The 20,780-nt window shown below is 41.3% G+C and overlaps 1 protein-coding gene across 1 annotated transcript in view; it reads left to right on the forward strand.

Annotated features, from left to right (window-relative positions):
• The window catches only part of LOC138288591 (uncharacterized), a 300,606-nt gene that overhangs the window by 205,198 nt on the left and 74,628 nt on the right, over positions 1-20,780 (forward strand). The window contains exon 10 of the mRNA XM_069230091.1: positions 17,673-17,838. Within this exon, the coding sequence (XP_069086192.1) occupies positions 17,673-17,838 (166 nt within the window). The remainder of the gene's footprint in view (positions 1-17,672; positions 17,839-20,780) is intronic.

Consider the following 20,780-nt stretch of genomic DNA (forward strand, 5'->3'; position numbering starts at 1 on the left):
GATACAAATACAATTGTGTGACTTGTCTTAAAGCCCTGTAAAGGTCGTGGCTAGTCTCAACAGTAAAAATATGTTGAGTCCCTACCTTGGTCTGGGATCAGCTGATGGGGCTCTTTTATCTGTCTCGAGATGTTCTTCGTCAAAAAAAGGTTTTCCGTACAGATTCCTCTACCCTTCACAAGGCAATGGAGGCTGACCACTCTGAATTCCTAATGTTGTTAAAGATTTTTGTTTTTCAAATAACTGTTGTCCCCCACCTCCTTCTCAAGCACTTCGAGATGCCAGACTTGTTTTTGGGTTAAAACTTCTTTCATGTTTTTCCTCTGTCGATTTTTGATTTAGCCACACCCTTTTTGACTGGTGTACGGGTAAATAGCAAATCAACACTACTTTATTTTCAATACATTTTAAATCTGCTTTAATCGTATTTGCACAACTTCCTCATAAATTCCCCAGTGTTATTTTGCTAGCTGAGTGACTTTGGAGTGGAGAAATCCTGGCTGCGTTGAGTTTCAGAAACAATATGTTCTTGGTCTTCTTGTTCTTAAATTTTTAGTTAAATATATTTGTGAAATATACTTTTTTTAATCAGTTTATTACCGAGGATTTAACAACTAAATAGGTTTTTTTTTCTCAGACATCATGTCACAGAAAAATGAGTTGTGAGTCTCTTAATCTGATAGAGACATCTAGCCACAGATTCCTTAACTGAGAATCTTCCCCAGGCGCCAGCCTGGATCCGGAAACTTTTTTCCCTTAGTACTTTAGGGCAACGGCAGAGGGCATTGCGTAACTCTGTAATGACATAGTCTGTCAGATGTGAGGTCAACTGAGACTAGAAAATTCCCCCCGCCGATGTGCTGACGTTAGTTCCTTCTTTTCTGCGCTTGCAACATGGATCCGGAGAACGTTTTTGTCATATTCAGAACTAAACCCTGTGGGTCCTGTGGACAGCAGATGTTGGCTACGGATCCTCTTTTTGGTGTACATGTGGTGCCTTGGTGAGCACCATGATGCCAAAGACTGCGGCTCCAGTGAGCAACTTCAGGGGAAGGCTCTTCGCAAGTGTAGGATGAAGCTTGTAGCTGCACAGATGGCAGAGCCTCGGTTTTCCCGTTGCATGGAGTCTCCATCTCAGTCTGATGTCCATTCGCAGAGCCACTTGAGGAATCGCTTTTGGGGATGCCAATCTCCCTCAATATCTAAAGGTAAGTCACATAGACATCGAGGCCTCAGCGTTTTTTGAACTCACCACACTCAACCTGCCATCATTCCTCGGCCGAGGAGATGAGATTCAGGGTCAGCCTCACACCTTCCTCCCTTTCCGGGAGATAGGGTGACTCTAGACTAGATGCTTGCATAATATTCTTCCCTGCACTCCATCTTTGGTCTGCCACCTTCCTCTGGAGCGCATGGTGGTCCCAAGGAGGTGCACAATGCTTTGACTGTGCCCAACTGGGGCGGGTTTGCCCTCGGTTTCAGTTAGGCCTACAGCACCTTTGATGCAGCTCCTGCGACACCGGCGCACAGCCCTTCAGGGTGCCCACCTTTGGTGCTGATATCTGATCAGCTGACTCCGGCGACTTTGCTGGCGGTGCCGATCGAAGTTGACTCCCTTTCTCCATCTGACGTTGAGGCATCGCCTTCTCTATGCCGGTCGATGTCGGGAACGGCACCTGTCCTTCCTCCACAAGGCTCCATTCCTGGTGTTCCTGCTGCAGGAGATGGTGGAGAGGCGGTACTGGAGTCGGGCCTCCTAGAGAGGACAGCTGGTTGTCTGATCTGGCTACTGCAAGTGGCTTTGAATCTTCTTCGGCCTCCGGCCTCAGGCCTCTTTCCCCTCCTGGAGTTGCTACAGAAGTGAGTTCTTACTTTGCGGACATGCTAAAGAGGACCGCACAGGTGTTAGTTCTAACCCTTCTCTTAATGGAGTTGACTTCAGATCTTTTTATGGATATACTCTATCAAAGTCAGGCTGGGGTTGAACCAGTGCTTCTTTATAGGCACTACATGATGTATTTTAGGGTACTTGGGCTAAGCCTGCTACAGAGGCCACTGTTGACCAGAATATATACCACAGGCACCGTCCTTCCCCAGGTGATCCACCTTATTTGCCCAGACATCTTACTCCTTGCAGTTTTGTGGCACAGGCCGCTTTAAATTTCCCTGATATAGGGTCCTATCCTCCTGATAAAGAATCCAAGGCTCTAGATGTCTGTGACAGGCACATTTTTTCCTCCACAAGTTCTGCTGTGCGGTCTGTGAAAACATCTTGTGTCCTTGGACATTTCTCTAATTCATTATGGGACTCTTTAGCAGATGGTTCACCCTTGGTTCCAGATGAGGTCGGGAGTACTCTTACTCATATAATTCGGGGCAGACGGAATGCAGCTAAATTAATCATCCACTGCAGCATCGATTCCACTGACCCTGTGGGTCGAGCTTTAGCTTCCTCGGTTGCACTCCATCACTGTTCCTGGTTACATACCTTTGGGTTTTCACTGCCAGTCCAATCTACATTACTGGATGTGCCATTTGATGGTGCCATTTGTTTGGTGCGCAGGCTGACTCTGCCTTGAGACCTTTTTGAGGCAGTAGGGGTGGAGCCACTAGTTAACTTCATTTCTTTCTATCCTTTAGCTCTTCATCTCTACTGTGATGTTACTTGTTATTCAGTGTTCCTCACGTCAGTCTTGCTTCTGAAGGGCCGTGAGACTTTTAGTTATACTGTTATGCTTCATTGGAATGCCCAGTGGGTGTTCCTTCCTGCCAGGTGCTGAGTTTCCCTGGCTTGTCACTGCAATAATTTGGTGTTCTGACACCCTATGGACTTTTTCATGCCTGATGTTTAAGGCTTTTTTCTTTACCATTATTACTTGTTGTGTAAAGTAATGATTTCTGCTTCAGTTTTTGTCAATGTTGCTAAATGTGAGTTTATCATTTATAGCATACCTGACTGAAGGCGCTATTGTTTGCTTCACTCTGAAGATAAGGTTATGCTTAAGAGTCGTTACCTGTTTGGTATATATCATATATCAAGTGGAGTATTCACATGCTATGCTAGTATGCTAAAGAGCATTTATTTCTGGTTTCACATTTAATGGGGGGGGGGCATTTCTCCCATGGCATATAGTTAATTTTTCTACCTTTTGCATTTATGCCAATGTACTAGTATCCCTTGCAGGGAACGGAGGATGTTGCCAGCTTTTTGGGTTTTCTATACCACTGAGAGTATTGGTTACTATATATCCCTGTACTGTCAAATAGGTTAGCTGCTGCACTTAACTCTTTGAAGGGTACATTTATCTTTTGCCTGTGATATCAGTCTCTTTAGAATATTCAGACCTTCCTTGTTTTGGTGTTATAGGGTTCTATTGCGTATTCCTTGCAGTTTACGTGTTTTCTACATTATGATGTAGACTTTTCTATAGTGATGAAATGTTCTTTCCACATTCTTATTTCTTTCCCTGACTTCGATCAGTCCATAATACGTCTTCATAGTGTTGTATCTTTGTCAGTTTTGTGTAGTCTATTGTGTAGACTTCTTGTTATTGAACTATTTTGGAGTTCTTTTACATTTGTTGCACTTGCATGTTATACTTCTTTCCTTTTGGAAGGATTTTGCTCCTTTCAGGGGATCTTCTTCTCTAGGAGGATATTATATCTGTCGTATTTGATAAGGTTTATTATTGATACCTCATGTAGGTGCAATTGCTTTCATTTTACATGACTCTATTGCTGTAGTTCAATCAATCAATCTGGAATTTGTAAATTGCACCACTCACCCTTGAGGGTCTCAAGGCGCTGAGGAGGGGCAAAGGGAGGAGGGGGAAAGGGAGAAGGGTGGGGGAGGAGGTGCTGCTACTGCTCAAACAGCCAGATCTTGAAAAGTTTCCTGAAGGTAAGGAGGTCTTTGGTCTGGCGCAGACGGGTAGAAAGAGTGTTCCAAGTTTTGGCCGCGAGGTGCGGGAAGGATCTACCGCCGGTTGTAGATCTGAGGATGCGTGGGACGGTTGCGAGGGCAAGGTAGGCGGAGCGGAGATGCCGGGTAGGGGTGTAGAAGGAGAGTCGTCTGTTGAGGTATTCTGGTCCAGTGTTGTGCAGTGCTTTGTGAGCGTGGGTGAGGAGTTTGAAGGTGATTCTCTTGTTGACTGGTGCCAGTGCAGGTTTTTCAGGTGGTCTGCGGTGTGGCAGTGGCGGCGGATATCCAGGATGAGGCCTTCGGAGGTTTTCTGGATGCGCTGCAGACTCTTCTGGAGTTTGGACGTGGTTCCTGCATAGAGGGCATTGCCTTAGTCCAGCTTGTGTGTGTGTATATATATATATATATATATATATATATATATATATATATATAGACGTGTATGTATGTGGGCACATGTTTTCATATATGCTTGGTACTACTTAGGCATTGGTTTTTCCCTCCTATGTCAGTAGATGTGTATTTTACACATCTTGATGATGTTTTTATTATATTTGCCACTTTTCCTTGGGGTAAAGTATTTCATATGTCAGATGATTTGCCGTGTTCTCTTCATTGGGGACACTGTCTGTTTTCTCTGCACGAGATCCTCTATTATGTTTGCCTTTTGATGTAGGTCTGATTGGGATATACTTTTCCATGGTGAGAGGTTCTGCTCCATGGCCAGTTATGCTGCTCTGTGTTCCAACAGCGTGAAACCTGCAATTAAGTTCTCCATGTAGGAATGGATAGATGTATATCGACTAGCTCAGCGGGTAGTCTTTCTTATCCACTTTTTTTGTGTTTATGATCACAATGCTGTGGTCATTTCCATAGTCTTGCCGAACGGTTCGTACATGGGTATTCACTCCTCTAAAGGAGAGAGTAGCTTTGTCTTAGGTACTCCTGTTCGCCTTTAACACTGATTGCTCATGTGCACATAGTTTTCTTCATTCCATGTTTTTTTATGGTTCCTGACTCCTAATCAGTGGTTCCTCTGTAGAGTCCTTGGTAGTGCAATAAGTTAAGGCTCACGTACGTTCTTCTGTATGTCAGTCTTTTCACATTTTTCTAGACCATTTCTGTTCTCAGAACATAATTTTAAGGGTATCAAACATAATTTTAATTGTGCGGGCATAGGTGAGTTTTTACCCATGTTCTTGTTGTTTTTGTATCCCTTTTCTTACAGTTGTCATTTCACCAAATTCTTTTCCGAATGAGGACGTTCTTCTTAATTCTTATTTTTTCGAGTACTTAGTCTTTTTCTCCAGTACTAAATCAGATTTCATCTGGATAAAAGGCTTTCATTGTTAGGTCGCTTAAGACACATGATTGATAAACTAACGTGGATGAGTTCATTCTATGCTCTAACATGGATGGGCTTCTTTCTATAATCTTCTGTTTTATGGTGTTATTCACTTGTGCTTACTTCCACAGGTTGAGATGTCATAGAATGTTATTATTCTCCCTCATTTTTCTTCTTCTCCAGTCTTTTACTCTCATTCTCGAGTGGTTTAATAACTCTTAGAGACTTTCGAGGGTCTCAGTTCGCAACCCCTCCTCGGGGCTTTCTATGCTTTGGAATCTGATTCTAAGTTAAGGAAACTACGGCTAGATGTCTCTATCAGATGAACTTCGGTAACGATGTATCTGGTAGAGACAGGATCTAGCGGCAGATTCCTTAGTGATCCTTCCCGCTCTGTGAACTGAGTTATGTCTGTGGTCTCCATAGATTTCCTTTTAGAAATCTGCACCTAGGTCTAAGACTTGGGTGATAATTGATACAGGTGTTTTTCTTTTATTTGAAGCACACAGTTTCCACTGCAAGTTTCTATTGTGGCTCCACATTTTGAGCGCTGAAAATAGTCACTTAAGACACTGATGTCAGCTCATCAGTGGAGGGGGGTTACCTGGACTCCGTTGGCATCACATTCTGGTGGACAATGTCATTACAGAGTCACGAGACGCCTTCTGCTGACACCCAGATGTACTAAGGGAAAAAAGTTTCTAGATCCAGGCTGGCGCCTTGGGAAGATTCTAAGTTAAGGAATCTGTGGCTGGATCCTGTCTCTACAAGATACATCATTACTGAAGATACGTAACTTGTCCATCGAGAACATCAATTGGTAACACAGTTTCCAAACTTAGAAAGTTGAACTTTCTGTTGGTCCGGAAAAAAATGGGGAATTTGAGGAACAAGGAAGAAGAGATGAACCTGAGCAGGAGCGAGGTGGACCTGCTGGTCCAGAAGTAAATGGGGAATTTGAGGAGCACGGAAATAGAGAAGACGGCCCTGGGCAAGAGCGAGGTGGACTGAAGAGATATGAAAGCATAAAGTAGATTGAGTATGTAGGCTGTTGAATATGGAATTTACCATGCCTTGCTTCACTCTATGTTGCACACAAGGCTACTCTTTACTCAACGCAGAAAGCCAACAACATTTCAACAATTTACAGCAGTCTCCAGATGAGAATCCCCAGTGTTCAAGTCAAAATCGAAATGACACTGGGACCAACTTTAAATCGAGGCCTTCATCTTCTGGAATGCCTGAGAGTTATCAGGATGTAATTCCTTAAGCATTTGTTAAGCTCTAATGCTAGGAAGTACCATTTATGCCCTGGGCTTTTGCAGTTATACATAGTTTGACCAACATGACTGTATGTCATCATAGAGTATAAATTATGCTGCCAATTAAGTGTCATTCAGCTACGTTTTTCGCACACTAAGTATCAGGACTTCCGGAACCCCCCACTGTCCTCTTCTAATGGTCATTCAAGAAAGTTCAATTTTGGTTGGTTGCCTTTAGCATTTTGTGGCTCAGAAATAAGTAAAGGTCTACTTGGGTTTAGAAATTGAAAAATGTCCTGTCTTAAATAGGGTCCAGTGACTGTAGGGTATGATGCATGAGGGTACATTATTATAATCCAAAATCACTATACTTCTCTCGCAGTGCCCTCCAAAGGCAGGTGCTCTATAAAACAAAAACATCTTAAAGGCTTATACCAATCTTTTTTTATTGATTTTGTTTGGGTCATGAATCCATTTGATGAGAAACCGTTTTCTTGACTCTGAGGATTTGTAGTAAGATCACCTAGAAATAAGTAAGGCATCTCAGAATAAACCCAGTTTGGATGGGCATCACTTTTTGCTACTTTGATAGGTGGAATATATGGTATAATAATGCTGATGGGAAAAGCTGACTTGTTCTACCCAACCTGGTGGGTAGCAGTACTAGTTCCAAGTACTAGTTCCAAGTTACAGTGTCACTCTTTCAGAGGCTTTGGCTGCCTAATGTAACTCCTAGAGAATTTGAAATGGCAACAGTGAGGAAGGGGCAGATTTTTCTGTTTGGGGATTATGGCCATCAGTCATAAAGAAATGTTTTAGGTAGACTGAGTAAAACAAAGATTAGCAGTTCCACTTCTGAGACAGAAACTTATGATCCTGGGAATGGGGATTGCATTATCAGAGTTGAGCAACTAATGGACCAAATATCATATGCTTCCATGGTACTATGCTTAATCATACAATGCCTTTACATGTTTACTCTTCTTGAGTAGTGTTACTAAAAAGGCTCTGGAAATTCCAAGGGATTTGAACATCTTCTATCCTTTTTACCACAGTCCAGGGTTTAATGGAAAAAGCCCATTACCTTCACTCCCTGCACCTTTATCCTTTTGGTGCAATTATGGATCATAGTTCCTTCCCAAATCATCCCAAATCATCACAATTATGTAAGAAAGTTCAGTCCAATTGTCATGTGATGTTGGTCCAAAATATGATCGTTGTATTCTCCATTTTTGATAAGCGGAAAAACTTAGCATAAGATTATCCAAAAACATTGCCAACTATTCAAAACAGTAGTCAACATGTGGTTCGAGGAATACTACACTTTCTCAAAGAAGAAACTAAAGGATAAAATGCGTACCTCAGTTTACATTTCTATTATTAGTTTCCATTAGTTACAATATCTTAAAAATCTCTCACAAAAGAATGCTGAAAATGAGTCCGTAAATACAACCACATGATGCAATCACTACATGTAAACCAGAAGGGAACACAAGGTTGTGCAGAAGAAACAAAAAAACATAAATTATTACCAGAAACCACAAATTCTAAAAACCTTTCCACATTCAACATGAATTCCAGTCAAGGGTCTTTTGAACATCAAGCCAGTCAAATGTCATTACTTTTAACTAAAAAGTAAGAATTTTGTGAGTCACAAATTGATATTCATCAATTGATAAGCCAGGTCTTAAAAATAAAGTAATTCACAAATATTGATAAGGATCCTTCCCCAAGCCAGTCAGAATTTGCATTGAACAATTGAAGAATTGAAGCATCCCAGGGGAAAATATCCAGCATTTCGCTTTATATGTTACATTTTTATAATGGTAAAATTGGTATCTGATCCAAAAAATATTCCGCTCTTCCTCGTGATAAAATTAAATACCCAATCTTACCCACTCAAGCTCAATAATCATCTCATGTTTGAATGTCTCATATATTCCATTTTAAACAACCACCTTCTGTTGTAGAATTCATCATAACAGGAGTTCTAAAGAATTAGAATACATTTGTATTAAAAATTGCTTGGTTCTAAAATATTTAATGTTAACACTTATTTCTTTGTTCATACTATATAACATGTTACTCATCTAATGATACTTTCAATGTGACCACTTTATAATTAAACAAACTCCAATCTGCTGTCAAAATTGCTTAACTTCTAGTGAATTATTCCCTCTAACCATATTTACTGTATCTAAAATAAATGTATTAAAACTTTCCCTTATGCCCTTAATATTTGTTTGCCAAACACCTGAAAGAACCTTAACTTGGTAATCAAGAACTTACCAGGAGATGTGGCATAACTATGTCTAAATATCATAATGTGCATTGGCATCAGACGCCATTTTGAATATTCCACTTAAACCATTTTGAAAAAGCCTGCCATTTCTCACTACATGGTCTAATTCGGAAGCACGGCCTCGAGTAGGTTCCCCGTGACAGTCAGGAGTACTTCAATCAGGTCTATTTCATCGTGTGGATATCTAACTGAACACCATCAGCCATTCTCTACCTAAAAAGTATACCTAGAGCCTTGAAAAAGTCCGAGAGGACGAAACACGTGTTGGCTGTTTTGTTGCTCATCTATGCCTGTTCATTCTGAGGAGTCAGTTTGTTATTGTAACCTGCTATATACTTTCTCATATGTGGATTCAAACAATTTTGAACTATGATTCAACGACCAATTACTGAGGATTAAACTTTTCCACACTAAGTCACCCGACTTTTGGACTCTCTTTGTTTGGAGTGCCCCGGTTTGCTCTTTTCTTAGATTTTGTAACCTACAGCGCTCGACAGAGGTGGTTGTCGCTATCCACCTCTGTGTGTGTGCACCTTGAAACCCTCGGTGGTTGGGTTTCTCTGCACCAGGCTGGCACCCGCCACAGGACTTGCTGACGACATACTATTGTGTTTGTTGTTTTTTGTTTCTTGGTTTCAGATGTGCGTCGCTAAGCATCAACCACCTTGTTTCAGTATGGTCTAACCTACAACTGGAAATCCAAAACATATTACATTGAAAGACAGACTACAGGATGAAGAAATGAGAAGATATCTTACAAGCAACTCATATTACTTATAGACGGACACCTACTTTAAAATTCATCCTTAACCCAAGTGATACAACTAGATATATGCGAAGTAAAACTACTTTGGAAACAGGATCAGATTGGATTCCTTCCTGACCAATGGTTTTCACAATTGTAATTACCATACCTATAATTGCAAAAATTTTAATTGATGCAGTCAACAAATGTTCAGATAGTGAACACACCAGGAAATGTTAAGTTTGATAATTTCTGAATTATAATTTGAAGTGTTCCATTTGTCTTGTTGTCTATCGGAAAATTGAAGGAAAGATGTAGGTAACATTAACAGAAATTAATAACAGAGATGAGATATATTCAATTTTTACCTACTTAACAAAAATGGATATCATTGTAAAAGATGGTCCCATAAAGTTTGTTGGAATTGAGCAGGTAAAAAGTAATCAACCAGGAGGTAATTCAGAATTACAATTGAGGTCTAAGGAAAGTGTTTGGGTTAACAAACTGGGAACTGTCACAAATGGTTTAAACATAAATAGGGAATTATATACTCTTACATGGGGTGTATAAGTTCTTAGCTGGTGTCTAATATGAAATAATTTAGTATTTTGTTTTTTGAAGGATATACATATAGGAAGATGTACTAAAGAAACCTTAAGAGTGAATGATTGGATTGCTTCATGTATGGCACAAAAGTATGAAATTTTAGGGAAATAAAATAAGATAAATGAAAAAAAGAATCTTCCTCTTCAGATTTGATTCATATTTGGATTGTTGAATTCTGTTGCATTCTAGTATATTTTTACTGTTTGGAATGTACGTAATACAAAGTTCAGGTAAATTTAAGGATTCCATCTGTGGTGTTGTATGGAAACTGATTGGGTAAATTCAAGGACTTTAGTCTGCAAATCTAATATGAAAAATGAAATTGAACAATGGAAATAAGAGCTGGGGATCGCTTGGAAGGAGAACACAAATTGCAGAAAGATACTCATTTACATATTTGTAGCAATTCTAAAATATGTTTCCCATGGTATCAACCATATTTCACTGAAGGTGCTGGTTTTCTGTTTTAATATTGTGTTTGTGGATGACCATGAAATACTCATGTAGGATAGCGTGTGAGTACACGGGGTCAGCCAAATATAGGATGGTGAGTGTGTGCATGTGTTGATGTCCAGGGTTCAATGCCACTGATTCTCCTTTGCGGGAATTAAGTTTGTGGACATTTTACATTATATGGAATGTGAAAGGTACAAATTTTTATTTGAATTCACTTTCTTATGATACAATAGTAGAAATTAAAAACTTAATTGTATTTTTTTCATTAATCTTGAGCATGTGGGTTTCCTCCTCTTTTTCACCACTCTTCATTCCTTCAGTAGTTTATTTTGATGGTACCCTCCATTATAGTTCAGAGGTCTCCAAGCTGAGGGGCATGTCTCCCCATGGGTCCGTGGCTGCATTTCCAGAGCTGTGCAAATGTTTCAATCACTTGCAAATGAAGATGGCCTGGAGGCAGGACTTAGTTTATTTGGCATGTTTTCATGCCCTCTTCTTTTACATAAAGCCTTGTAAGCGCTTAAATAACGCTCTGGAAACTATGATCCAGTATGTGATGGTGGCAGGGTCAGAAACCTGGCTACGAAGAAGAAAATATTTTGCAAGTGTCTTATTTTTTCCTTTTCAGTTACTTGCATATAAAATAAAGCAGGACCTTTAATTAAAAATTGAATGTAAGTTAAGCTAATGGGTTGGAAATGCACTCTCGTTATGAAATGCAGTCTCAGAAGGTGTGAAGAATAGTGCCTTATATATTCATAGTTCTAGCTGGTCCAAGTCTGAATTAGAAAGCACTGTGGATATTCAAGCCATTACTTTAGAACTGTGTGACACACAGTATAAGGCACAATGATCTAGTTTTTATGATGAAAACAATTGATTCCAAGGTTTATACTTTAGTAATAGGTATACTGTACCTAGTCCAAACATTTTTATAAGTGTCCATGAAAAGTACACTTTTTAGAGTTGAGCTTCTAATACCTTGACGTTGCCTATCAAAAAGAATAACTCTTTGTCGCTATGAAGCTTTACGTGACTACATCAAATATAGCCTGTAATGGCTGTCAAGCAGCTTTTACATTAGGTGATTAATCAATTGTACACTTTTATGTTTCTTTCAGGTAGCAGGCACCTTGGTGAGAACTTGAAGGCCTGTTTCTTCTATAGCTTTCTACCCCTTTCTGGGCTTCACAGCACAGAAAAACCCCCTCACTTTCATGAAGCCAGCAGCCCCTCAAGGGCCACATTAGCTGTTCAGGGATGGTTGTTGTTTAACAAAAGGTCTGCAAACCGCTTTTATAAAATTGAAAAAAACATGGGCAAGTTGGTTCCCATAGATCTCTTCCACTTGGACCTCTGTTTATGTGCAGATGTCTTTTAAGGTGAGTCAAGGGGTTGACAGCGAGGAGGACAGCAGGGTCACATTCAGATGTAGAGTTCTAATCGTCCAAAACCCTGGGGCCTTAGAGTAATGGGCCTGGAGGAAGAGGAAAGTAGTGAGATCCTTGGATAGCATTAAAGAGATGGCCCAAAGATAGGGTATCTCTATGGAGGGTCATTTTTTGTTTACAAATGACCAGAGACAGCTTCCTCTGAGGAATGCAAAGAGTTATTGGGGCTCTTTTTTTAAGCCATTAGTGCAGCAGGTGCAGTGGCACTTGGGTCAGGGATCTGAGGGGCACTGCGCCCCAGGTTGGGCTGTCTTACTAGCAAAATGGGGTTAGTGCCCTTTTTTCTTGCCAGCATTCGAAACAAGGTTACTATTGCACACAGGGAACAGAGTCCAAGCGACACGGGGCAAGAGATGGGACCTTTTCCCCTTATTATTTTTTATACAAAGGGGCAGACAACATGCTATAGGCCACAGACCTAGGAGTGTTGGCCTGGAGTGGGCAGAAGAGAGAGTCCGCTTTGTAGTTCTGGGGTATCTGTGCTCCAGGTGTAGTGGCACCAGGACCCAGGGTTGTGGAGGGCCAACTGAACCCCAGTTATGGCTGATTGCGGTCCTTCCTTGCTTTCATAGGGCCCAGTGCACCTGTGCTGCCGCAGCCCCAGAGAGGTGAAAATTGATGCAGAGGAGATACCTTAGCTGGGCCTCAGAGGAATGACAGAAAGGGGGATGGGACAGGATGGGGCCCAGGTCTTTCACAAAGAGCAGAGGATTCTGCCCGCTTTGAAGGACAGTAGCTATCACTTGAGAAGCAGGAGCAGTGGCACTAAGGTCCGCAACTGTAGGGGCTTACTGCGTCACAATGTTAATGGTCTGCCCTTAAAAAGGAGACATGGGTGCAATTGTCCTGTAAAGAGCTTAGTAGTAATTTCTACATCCCCTGCAATCGTCCACGGAGGAATTTCAGCAGGTCAAATCTGCAGAAATGTAATGGGGGAAAATGCCAGGAAAATACCAGTATTTATGGGTTTGATGCAGAAAGCAATAAAATGCTCATGTTCCTTTCCATTTAGATGGGGTAAAGTAGTGATGACAGCTATTTATCGGACCCAAAGAATATTGATCCTCGGGTATGTTTTTTTTTTTTTTTTAAATCCGAGCAGATACATAAATCATTCACTATCCGTCCGCTCATAATGAGGACCTAAGTGTGCTTTAATCTTAGGTTTGCAGTGGCCCAGGGCCAACGTTAAAGGATATTATGCATCCCCAATCAGTTTTAGTGACTTGTTACCACATCAGATTATTTTATGGCATTGCTGGGCCATGTGGTAGAGTAAAAACGATAAATGAAGTTGTACTTGACATCCCAATATGGTGTCCCGGCACTAAAATTGTTCAAACCAGTTTCACTGCAAATTGCTTTTTACCACTACATTAAAGGGCTACGTTTTTCAACTGTTTACGGAATTTGTGGCATCATGTCTGTGAACACAAAGAAAAGTAGAACTACTGTTCCAATACTCGGCGATATGGAAAGACAACGTACAACTTTCTAAACAAGCTCTCGGATACCAGGCTTCATTCAAGCTGTTACTGAGGATGGCTCCCTTGGAATCTTTAGTACTGCATCTTGGGTCAGTTGCCCCAATACACACATGAGAATGTCCTCCACGCTCTCCCTACGCATGGACCCTCAATAATAGTTAGCTGCTATGGGCTAATTGCCCGATACGAGTAATACTCCTTGTAATACTCTGTGGCAAATACACAGAAAATCAGCAGACATGGCGAGCGTCACATGGCTTCTGGTTGGAAAGAAGAGGTAGGATAGGATATTCTTCTTAAGTAGTTCTGCCTTGGCCCATCTAGTGGTAGAACCTTTTAATTAATTGACCCTGAATACAAGCATATACATTAAAGAGAGGTGTAATTCTGTGACCGCGGCATTCGAAGAAAGCATTTTCTGTTTGAAATTGCGGGTGATGTCATGAAAGGCATTTGGTAGTTGCTAGGCTCAAGGACGTGAATTCTATGAAACGTCAGGGGTAGTTGAATAGACATCACTCACCCTTTGGGCCCTCCAAATGACATCACAGGAAATGACATAACATGACCTTTATTTTAATTACACAGGATGTTCTGATAAATGATTTATGACCCTGATGATAACTGAGCAAGAAAATTAATGAAGTTTAGCAAAAACCTATTGTAGTGCAAAAATAACTATTAAATGTGGATCTATTCACTATAACAGACATGTCTACTTCGTTCCCCTCTTAGTTTCTTTTTCATAAAAAAAAAGCGAGGAAAAGGTTGTAATTTGATGCATCTTTTAAATAAATAATATTTTATTACACGGAAGGTTGCACTGCAAAAGCCTTACTAAGTCAAATTTAAAGAGACAATTGTAGGACATTAAAAGTATTTGACATGGGTGGTAATGACTTTGGGAAATGTAGTACCCTGTGTGGGTGAAGAAAAGTATCATGCCCTGAGAAGTTGCAATTGGAAGTACCCTGAAACTGAAAATATAGTGGTTTGCTACACCCTGGTGTGTAGGTGATAGCCACAAGTTTTGCCTGAGTTATGTGGGTGATAGGCACAAGTTTCATCTGCGTTGTCATTCTGTTAAAATGGGAAGATTTGTCAAGTGTGTTGTGCAGGATGTAGAGTACATTTGTGGTTGTTTGGTGGTGTGTTTTATTCAGCTTGTACATAATAGAGTCGGCGTTGAATCCTAGTGTTTGATGTAGCTCTTTTGTAATGTAGGTGAGTACTGTAGTCTGGTGTCAATAGTTATATTGCTGGACTACTCTTGTGTTTGATTGTTGGGTTGTGTCAATGGTTCAGTGTATGTCTGCTGGAAGCCGTCATCGTGCTCAGAAGAAGTTCTGACTTTTTCAGGTGCTGTTTCTAAAGGCTGTGGACTGGGTGCCGATGTATTCGTTTTTTTCCGCCTAGCTCTTGGTCATGTTGGTTTGTCAAGCTTGTATGTCTGGGTGTCAGGTGTGTTGGAGTGCTGGGTGTGCGCTTTTGCGTGAGTGTGCGGTGCAATGTGTTGTGCTTCTGGGGATGTGTATGTTGCTTGTGGAAGACAGACAATGTTAGTGTTTGTTGTGCTGTATAGTTTAGTAACTGGAGGTGAATGTCTAGGGAAATCATGTCCAAGTGTCGCCGTAATGATAGATTTTCAGTTGATGTCTGGTCAAGGGAATTTAGAGTTGAGGTAATGTATGGGTAAACTTTTCGATTGTAGTTTGTTTTTGTACCTTGAACGCTACAAAAGCCCTACTAAATCACAATTTAAAGAGACAATTGTAGGACATTGAAACAATTGACCTGGCCAGTAATAATATATATATATATTTTTTTTATTTCAAGTAGGTAAATGAGTATACTGAAAAAAGTAGTATTAGAGGCTATGTCAATATTCATTTTATTTAGCACGTTAACCCTGGTGAAAGAAAACCTGCGCCATTATTCAGTGGTGACACGGAGCAATGACACGTGCACTTCTGTGATGGGTTATCATGCTAAGTTTAACTATCAATCGGTGAAAGTTGTACTTTAATGGAAAGATAAACGTTCCATTAAAATAGATTGCACTGGTTGAATATGTTAAAGGGTCATGGGTCGAAATTGGGGACATTTTCACAAATGATACAAAAAAGATGCTAGACTGGTTTAATGGCTGTAGAATCTTGCCCGGCAATGGGCATTAGGGCGAGCAGAGTCATGGATAAATGAAATAAATGAATTCGGTCCACTCTGACAACAATTCAAGGTCTCTCTCGACAGGATATAAAAATATGTGTGATTCCGATTCCCAACAGTCAAGTCTTGTATCTGTGTTTGGAAAACCAAGGCATTGGTTTTATTTACAGGAACATCTAAGGTAAAGCGGACCTTAGACTCTGGGGGAAAAATGGAAACCAGTTGTGGAACTAAAGCATTGTGCTGCCTTGAACCGAACCCCTGTATCATCATTGTCTCTGTAGTGTCGCGCCAGTGACAAAACTGGGCGCCCGACACTACCATGTTGTTTGGTGCTGAAGGGGTGAGCTCCTCACTTCGCACCTTGTGGTGTTTTCCCCTTCCAAGGGGCTGTAGTTGTAATAACCAGAGGTCATGTGACCTGGGTAATAAAGGTGTGGATGGCCGGGGGCGTAGTTAGAGTGAGCCATGCTGGACACGAGTAATAGCTGTGTCTACGCACGGAACCTTTGAACACGCGACCGGCCTGTTTCTGCAGCAAATCTAAGTACGGTGTCTGGTGGTTCTTTATTGATTCAGTAGTGCCGGCCGTCACTGACACTACAGTCTCCTCAAACTAGGAGCTAGACCTGAGGCAGTACGAAGGTTGCCTAAAGATTGACACCATGTGTTAGAGAAAGGGAGTGAACAAAGATCAACTGGCCCATACAGTGTCCCTGGAAACCACCACCCTGAAATCAAGATGTAGGAATAAACCTTCTGAACATGAATTAAAAAGCAGGGTGAAAGTGTCCTCATGATCTATCAGGGTAGTAAAAAAAAACAAAAAAATAGAACCGTAGGAATTATGCCGCACAGGAGGATCAACATTTGTGGCAGGGTTGACTAAACTATATGGCAAGAAAAGCCAAATTATGCGTCATGTGGCACATTTTGTGATAGTATTTCTTCATGTTATTGTCATTTTTATGGGCGAGCGGAAAGCACTCTGTCCATTCTGTAATCTCTCTTTGGGCTTCAAACCACACCGATGTCACATCAGTCACTTACATTGGTTAGTGGGCTTGCCTTTTAAAATTCGCTTGCTTTCATTTGTGAAAGCCATGCATTCGTCATGCCTTTTCCGGTGTTTAGCCCACCTACACAGCACCGGCAAACTACTAAAAACATACGTGGCTCGATGTTTTCAGCCTGGGATCCGGACTAATTTATCTGTTTATTTTCCACGCAGCGCGATCACGCTGTATTTTACATAGTGAGACCGCGCAGCGTTTTGTTTTCTTTAAAACGCTAATAGCTCTAACTCAAGCAAATGCGAGACCCGTTGCATTGAAAATGCTTGTTATACATGGTAATACTGTCTTGGAAAAATTTCACCTCATTAGTAGCAGTTTAACACCCAAATACAGCAATAAGCAACTGAAAGATGGCCAGTCAACTTTTGCAAAAGCCCTTCCAGTGCGCACGATCACATTGCCATGTTTTTAGTAGCTTTTGAACCATTTGAGTTAGAAACAAAACGTCTTTGTTGTTAAAATCTGCAGATCATGCAGCACGTGATGAATTACATGGCCAATGCAGAATGTAAAAAAAAAAACATAGCTGCAAAATGGCATAATTCCAGAGGCCTTGAAAATAGTATGCTTGGCTTCTGACACTCTGATTGTCAATTACCAAAAGTGAATGGAGATGGGCGAAGGTATGGTGTGGCAATTAAAAAACGATGGGATAATAACTGCATTTTTGGGATATTCACGCACTGGCATCTATCTATATGTTAAAAACCAAAAGGGTATTTCTAGATATTTTTAAAGTCCTCGCCCAAGATATCATAATCTGAAGCAGTGTTTTTTTTTAAAAGTAAATAAAAACTCTACTTGCTTATTGTATTGAAAATATCCAATGTAATTTATTCTTTTTTTTTCAGCTGCCCCACAGACTCCTCATTTAAATGGCACACTCCAAATGGGGCCGCCTCCTTCTCTCGGTTCTCTGTCCAGATGTTTGTTTTCGCCAGTATGAAGGAAAGCCCCATCTACCTTCACTGTTCCTCTAACTTCTGCAGTTCTGAAAAACCACGGGATTGTTTAACGGTAACTGCATTTTGTACAATAATTTGTTTACTATCTCCTGGGCCATTATGCTTCCTGCGACAACTTGCCTTATAGTTACTAGAAGTATATTGAGCATGGCACATAAAAGTTGATGCAAGATCTTAAAGACAAGGATGTTTTTATCTGTGGTGAATACATATTTTTCTGAGATTGGTGAACAAAGGTTTATGCCCAGGTTTGAGCCTATTCAGGTAAACTCCTCTCTTACATTCAGACAACGATAACACCAAACACTACGAACAGATTCTGGACACCCAGTTCTTGGAACACAGAGCTCATTGGTGTAGAGTGTCTGCTGCGTTATGTTTGGATGCAAATAATATTTGAGGTCAGCTTTTTTCCCCATGTGCTAACTTGAAACACTTGTGTTCGAATTTTCTGTTTTAGCAAAAGGGATGCCTCGAGAAAGTCCGAGGAATACATACTCTTGAATTATCTGTTTTCCAGTGTATAGAAGTTTAGACATTAGGAATGTCATCATGGTACCTGAAATGACCATAATGTAATTAGTTTCAACCTCCACCTCTCTCCTCCTCCAGCAAAGTCTTCAGCCACAATCCAAACCGAACTGCTAAAGCATGGAAAAATAGGACCTTCTAAGCTATTTTGTTAACTTACATTTTCCGTGCCTAACAACCTGATCATTTCAGATCAACCCTTCACCATTATCAGCTATCCTTGAACTCAGTAACCTTAAGGGGTAAATTAAGGGGTAAATTGACAAATGACCGTGCACTGTAAAAGGTATGTAGTCCTGCAGTGTTTATTTGGGTAAAATGGCAAATTGCTTTCCACTGTAAAAAGGGGTCATGGGGTTTCATATTTACCCTAAAGATGCAGCCTTGCAGTAATTTTGTAACAAAATATTTGATGGGGCTTCCTGGCTGTTTTGTGTAGTTAATAAACTTCGTGCTCCTTCGTGTACATAAACTCTCTGCTTTTATGTTTCACCCACGACTGATGAACTCAAGCAAAGGCAGAGAGATGAAAGAAAGCTCTTTAGGAAACCGGATACAATATGAAAATAAAGAAGGATTAAGGTGACACACTTAGGGGAAAAAGTGTATTTAATTAAATTAAATACAAAGTAGAAATTAAGAAGGAACCATCTGATATATTCAATTGGAAGGAAAGCTAACGATTAGTAAATAAAATATAAAAGGGAAATGCAAAAAAACTCAATTAATATATCTCATTAAAAGATAGAGTAGTGGCAGCCAAAAGAAGGTAATTCATTCCATTTTGAAGTGTTCTTAAGTTGGTTCGAAACACATTTCTTTAAATATACTTCAGAGAGCAAGGCTGGCATAAGAAATCCACTTTGTCAAGGGATGCATATAAAAAGGGAAACCATTTAGCCTCGAGAAAGCAACTGTATTTGCAAAACATGTCGACCAGATAACATATTGATAGTAAAACTAATTGGCAATTGATATACAGAAAGTACTAAAAATATTAGCCCGCACAAAGAAAATAAGAGATGTCCTATCACCTATGTTAGAAAATCTGGCCAATGATGACCTCCTTAACCTTCCATCAATTTCAGAGAACCAGTCGGCTGACACCAGAGCTATAGTGTCTCAAATCTGCTAGCGAGTCTGACCTTAATTGATATCTTATCTTTAATTCAAAACGGGGTGCGTTAAAGGTTCGATGGACCTTTTGACTGCGCTTAGAGTAAATCCCACCATAGGACTCAATTTCAATGCAACTCAATTACAAATATCAATCAACAGTATCAATAATCTTTGGAGTCAGTAACTCCACAAACCATGACCCCTGAATGGCCATGAATAACCACACCACCTTTATGTAAAAATTAGAATGTTTATTTACCTATATTAACAATGTTAATATCGCATAACTAGGGGGGTCAATATGACCCTGGCGGAAGGCGGAGAAGCAGCGGTAAGACCGCCAACAGACTGGCGGTCTTTTTTTTAGTATTATGACCATGGCGGTTACCACCATGGTCATCCGCCGCTTCTCCGTTCGCCCACCAGGGCGGAGACGACCGCCGGGCTGGAGACCTGGGTATTTTGACCCGGCTTACCGCCGTGGATTTCCAGCGGTAGGAACCGACCTTGAAATCCATGGCAGAATTCCTTCCCTGGCACTGTTAGGGGTCTCCCCCACCCGACTCTCTCCCCTACACCCCCCCACCACCCCTGCCACCCCCTAGAGGTGGCAGGGCCCCCCTCCCCACCCCGACCCCCAACATCACAGAACTCACACACACACAACACGCACGCAGGCACCAACAACACACACACGCACACACACCGACATACATGCCTACATCCACACACTCAGTCAGACACGCACACCCATATACAGACATACACGCACACATCCATACAGACATACCTACGCACTCATTCCCATAACACGCAACACACACGCAAGCATACACGCACTCACACACCCCCTCTACATACACAGACGCACACCCCCATGCACCCACACAACACACAACACCCCCCCACCCCCCTCCCCCTAACAGACGATCGACTTACCTGTTCCGTTGATCCTCCAGGAGGGGACGGGAGCCATGGGGGCTGCTCCGCCGACACCACACCGCCAACAAAACACCGCCGAATCACAGGACGTGATTCGCTGGGCGGTGTTCTGTTGGCGTGGCGGTGGAGGTGGAGCAACCTCCACTTCCCAGCCGCCTGCCAGTATGGCTGTTGGCGGCTCTCCATCCGAAAAAGGATGGAGAGCAGCCAACAGTCATAATACGCCGAGCGGCAAACCGCCACTACTGGCGGTCTTCCACACGGCGGTCCCTCGGCGGTCTTGTAAAAAGACCGCAGAGGTTGTAATGACCCCCCAAGTCTCAAAATCAAATGGTATGCAAACAGAAACAACACTGGTTGACCAAATCTTCTAAAGAATCACAGCTTAACGAAAGCATGAAT

This window comes from Pleurodeles waltl, chromosome 4_1 (genome assembly GCF_031143425.1).
Source record: "Pleurodeles waltl isolate 20211129_DDA chromosome 4_1, aPleWal1.hap1.20221129, whole genome shotgun sequence".
Classification (NCBI taxonomy): domain Eukaryota; kingdom Metazoa; phylum Chordata; class Amphibia; order Caudata; family Salamandridae; genus Pleurodeles; species Pleurodeles waltl.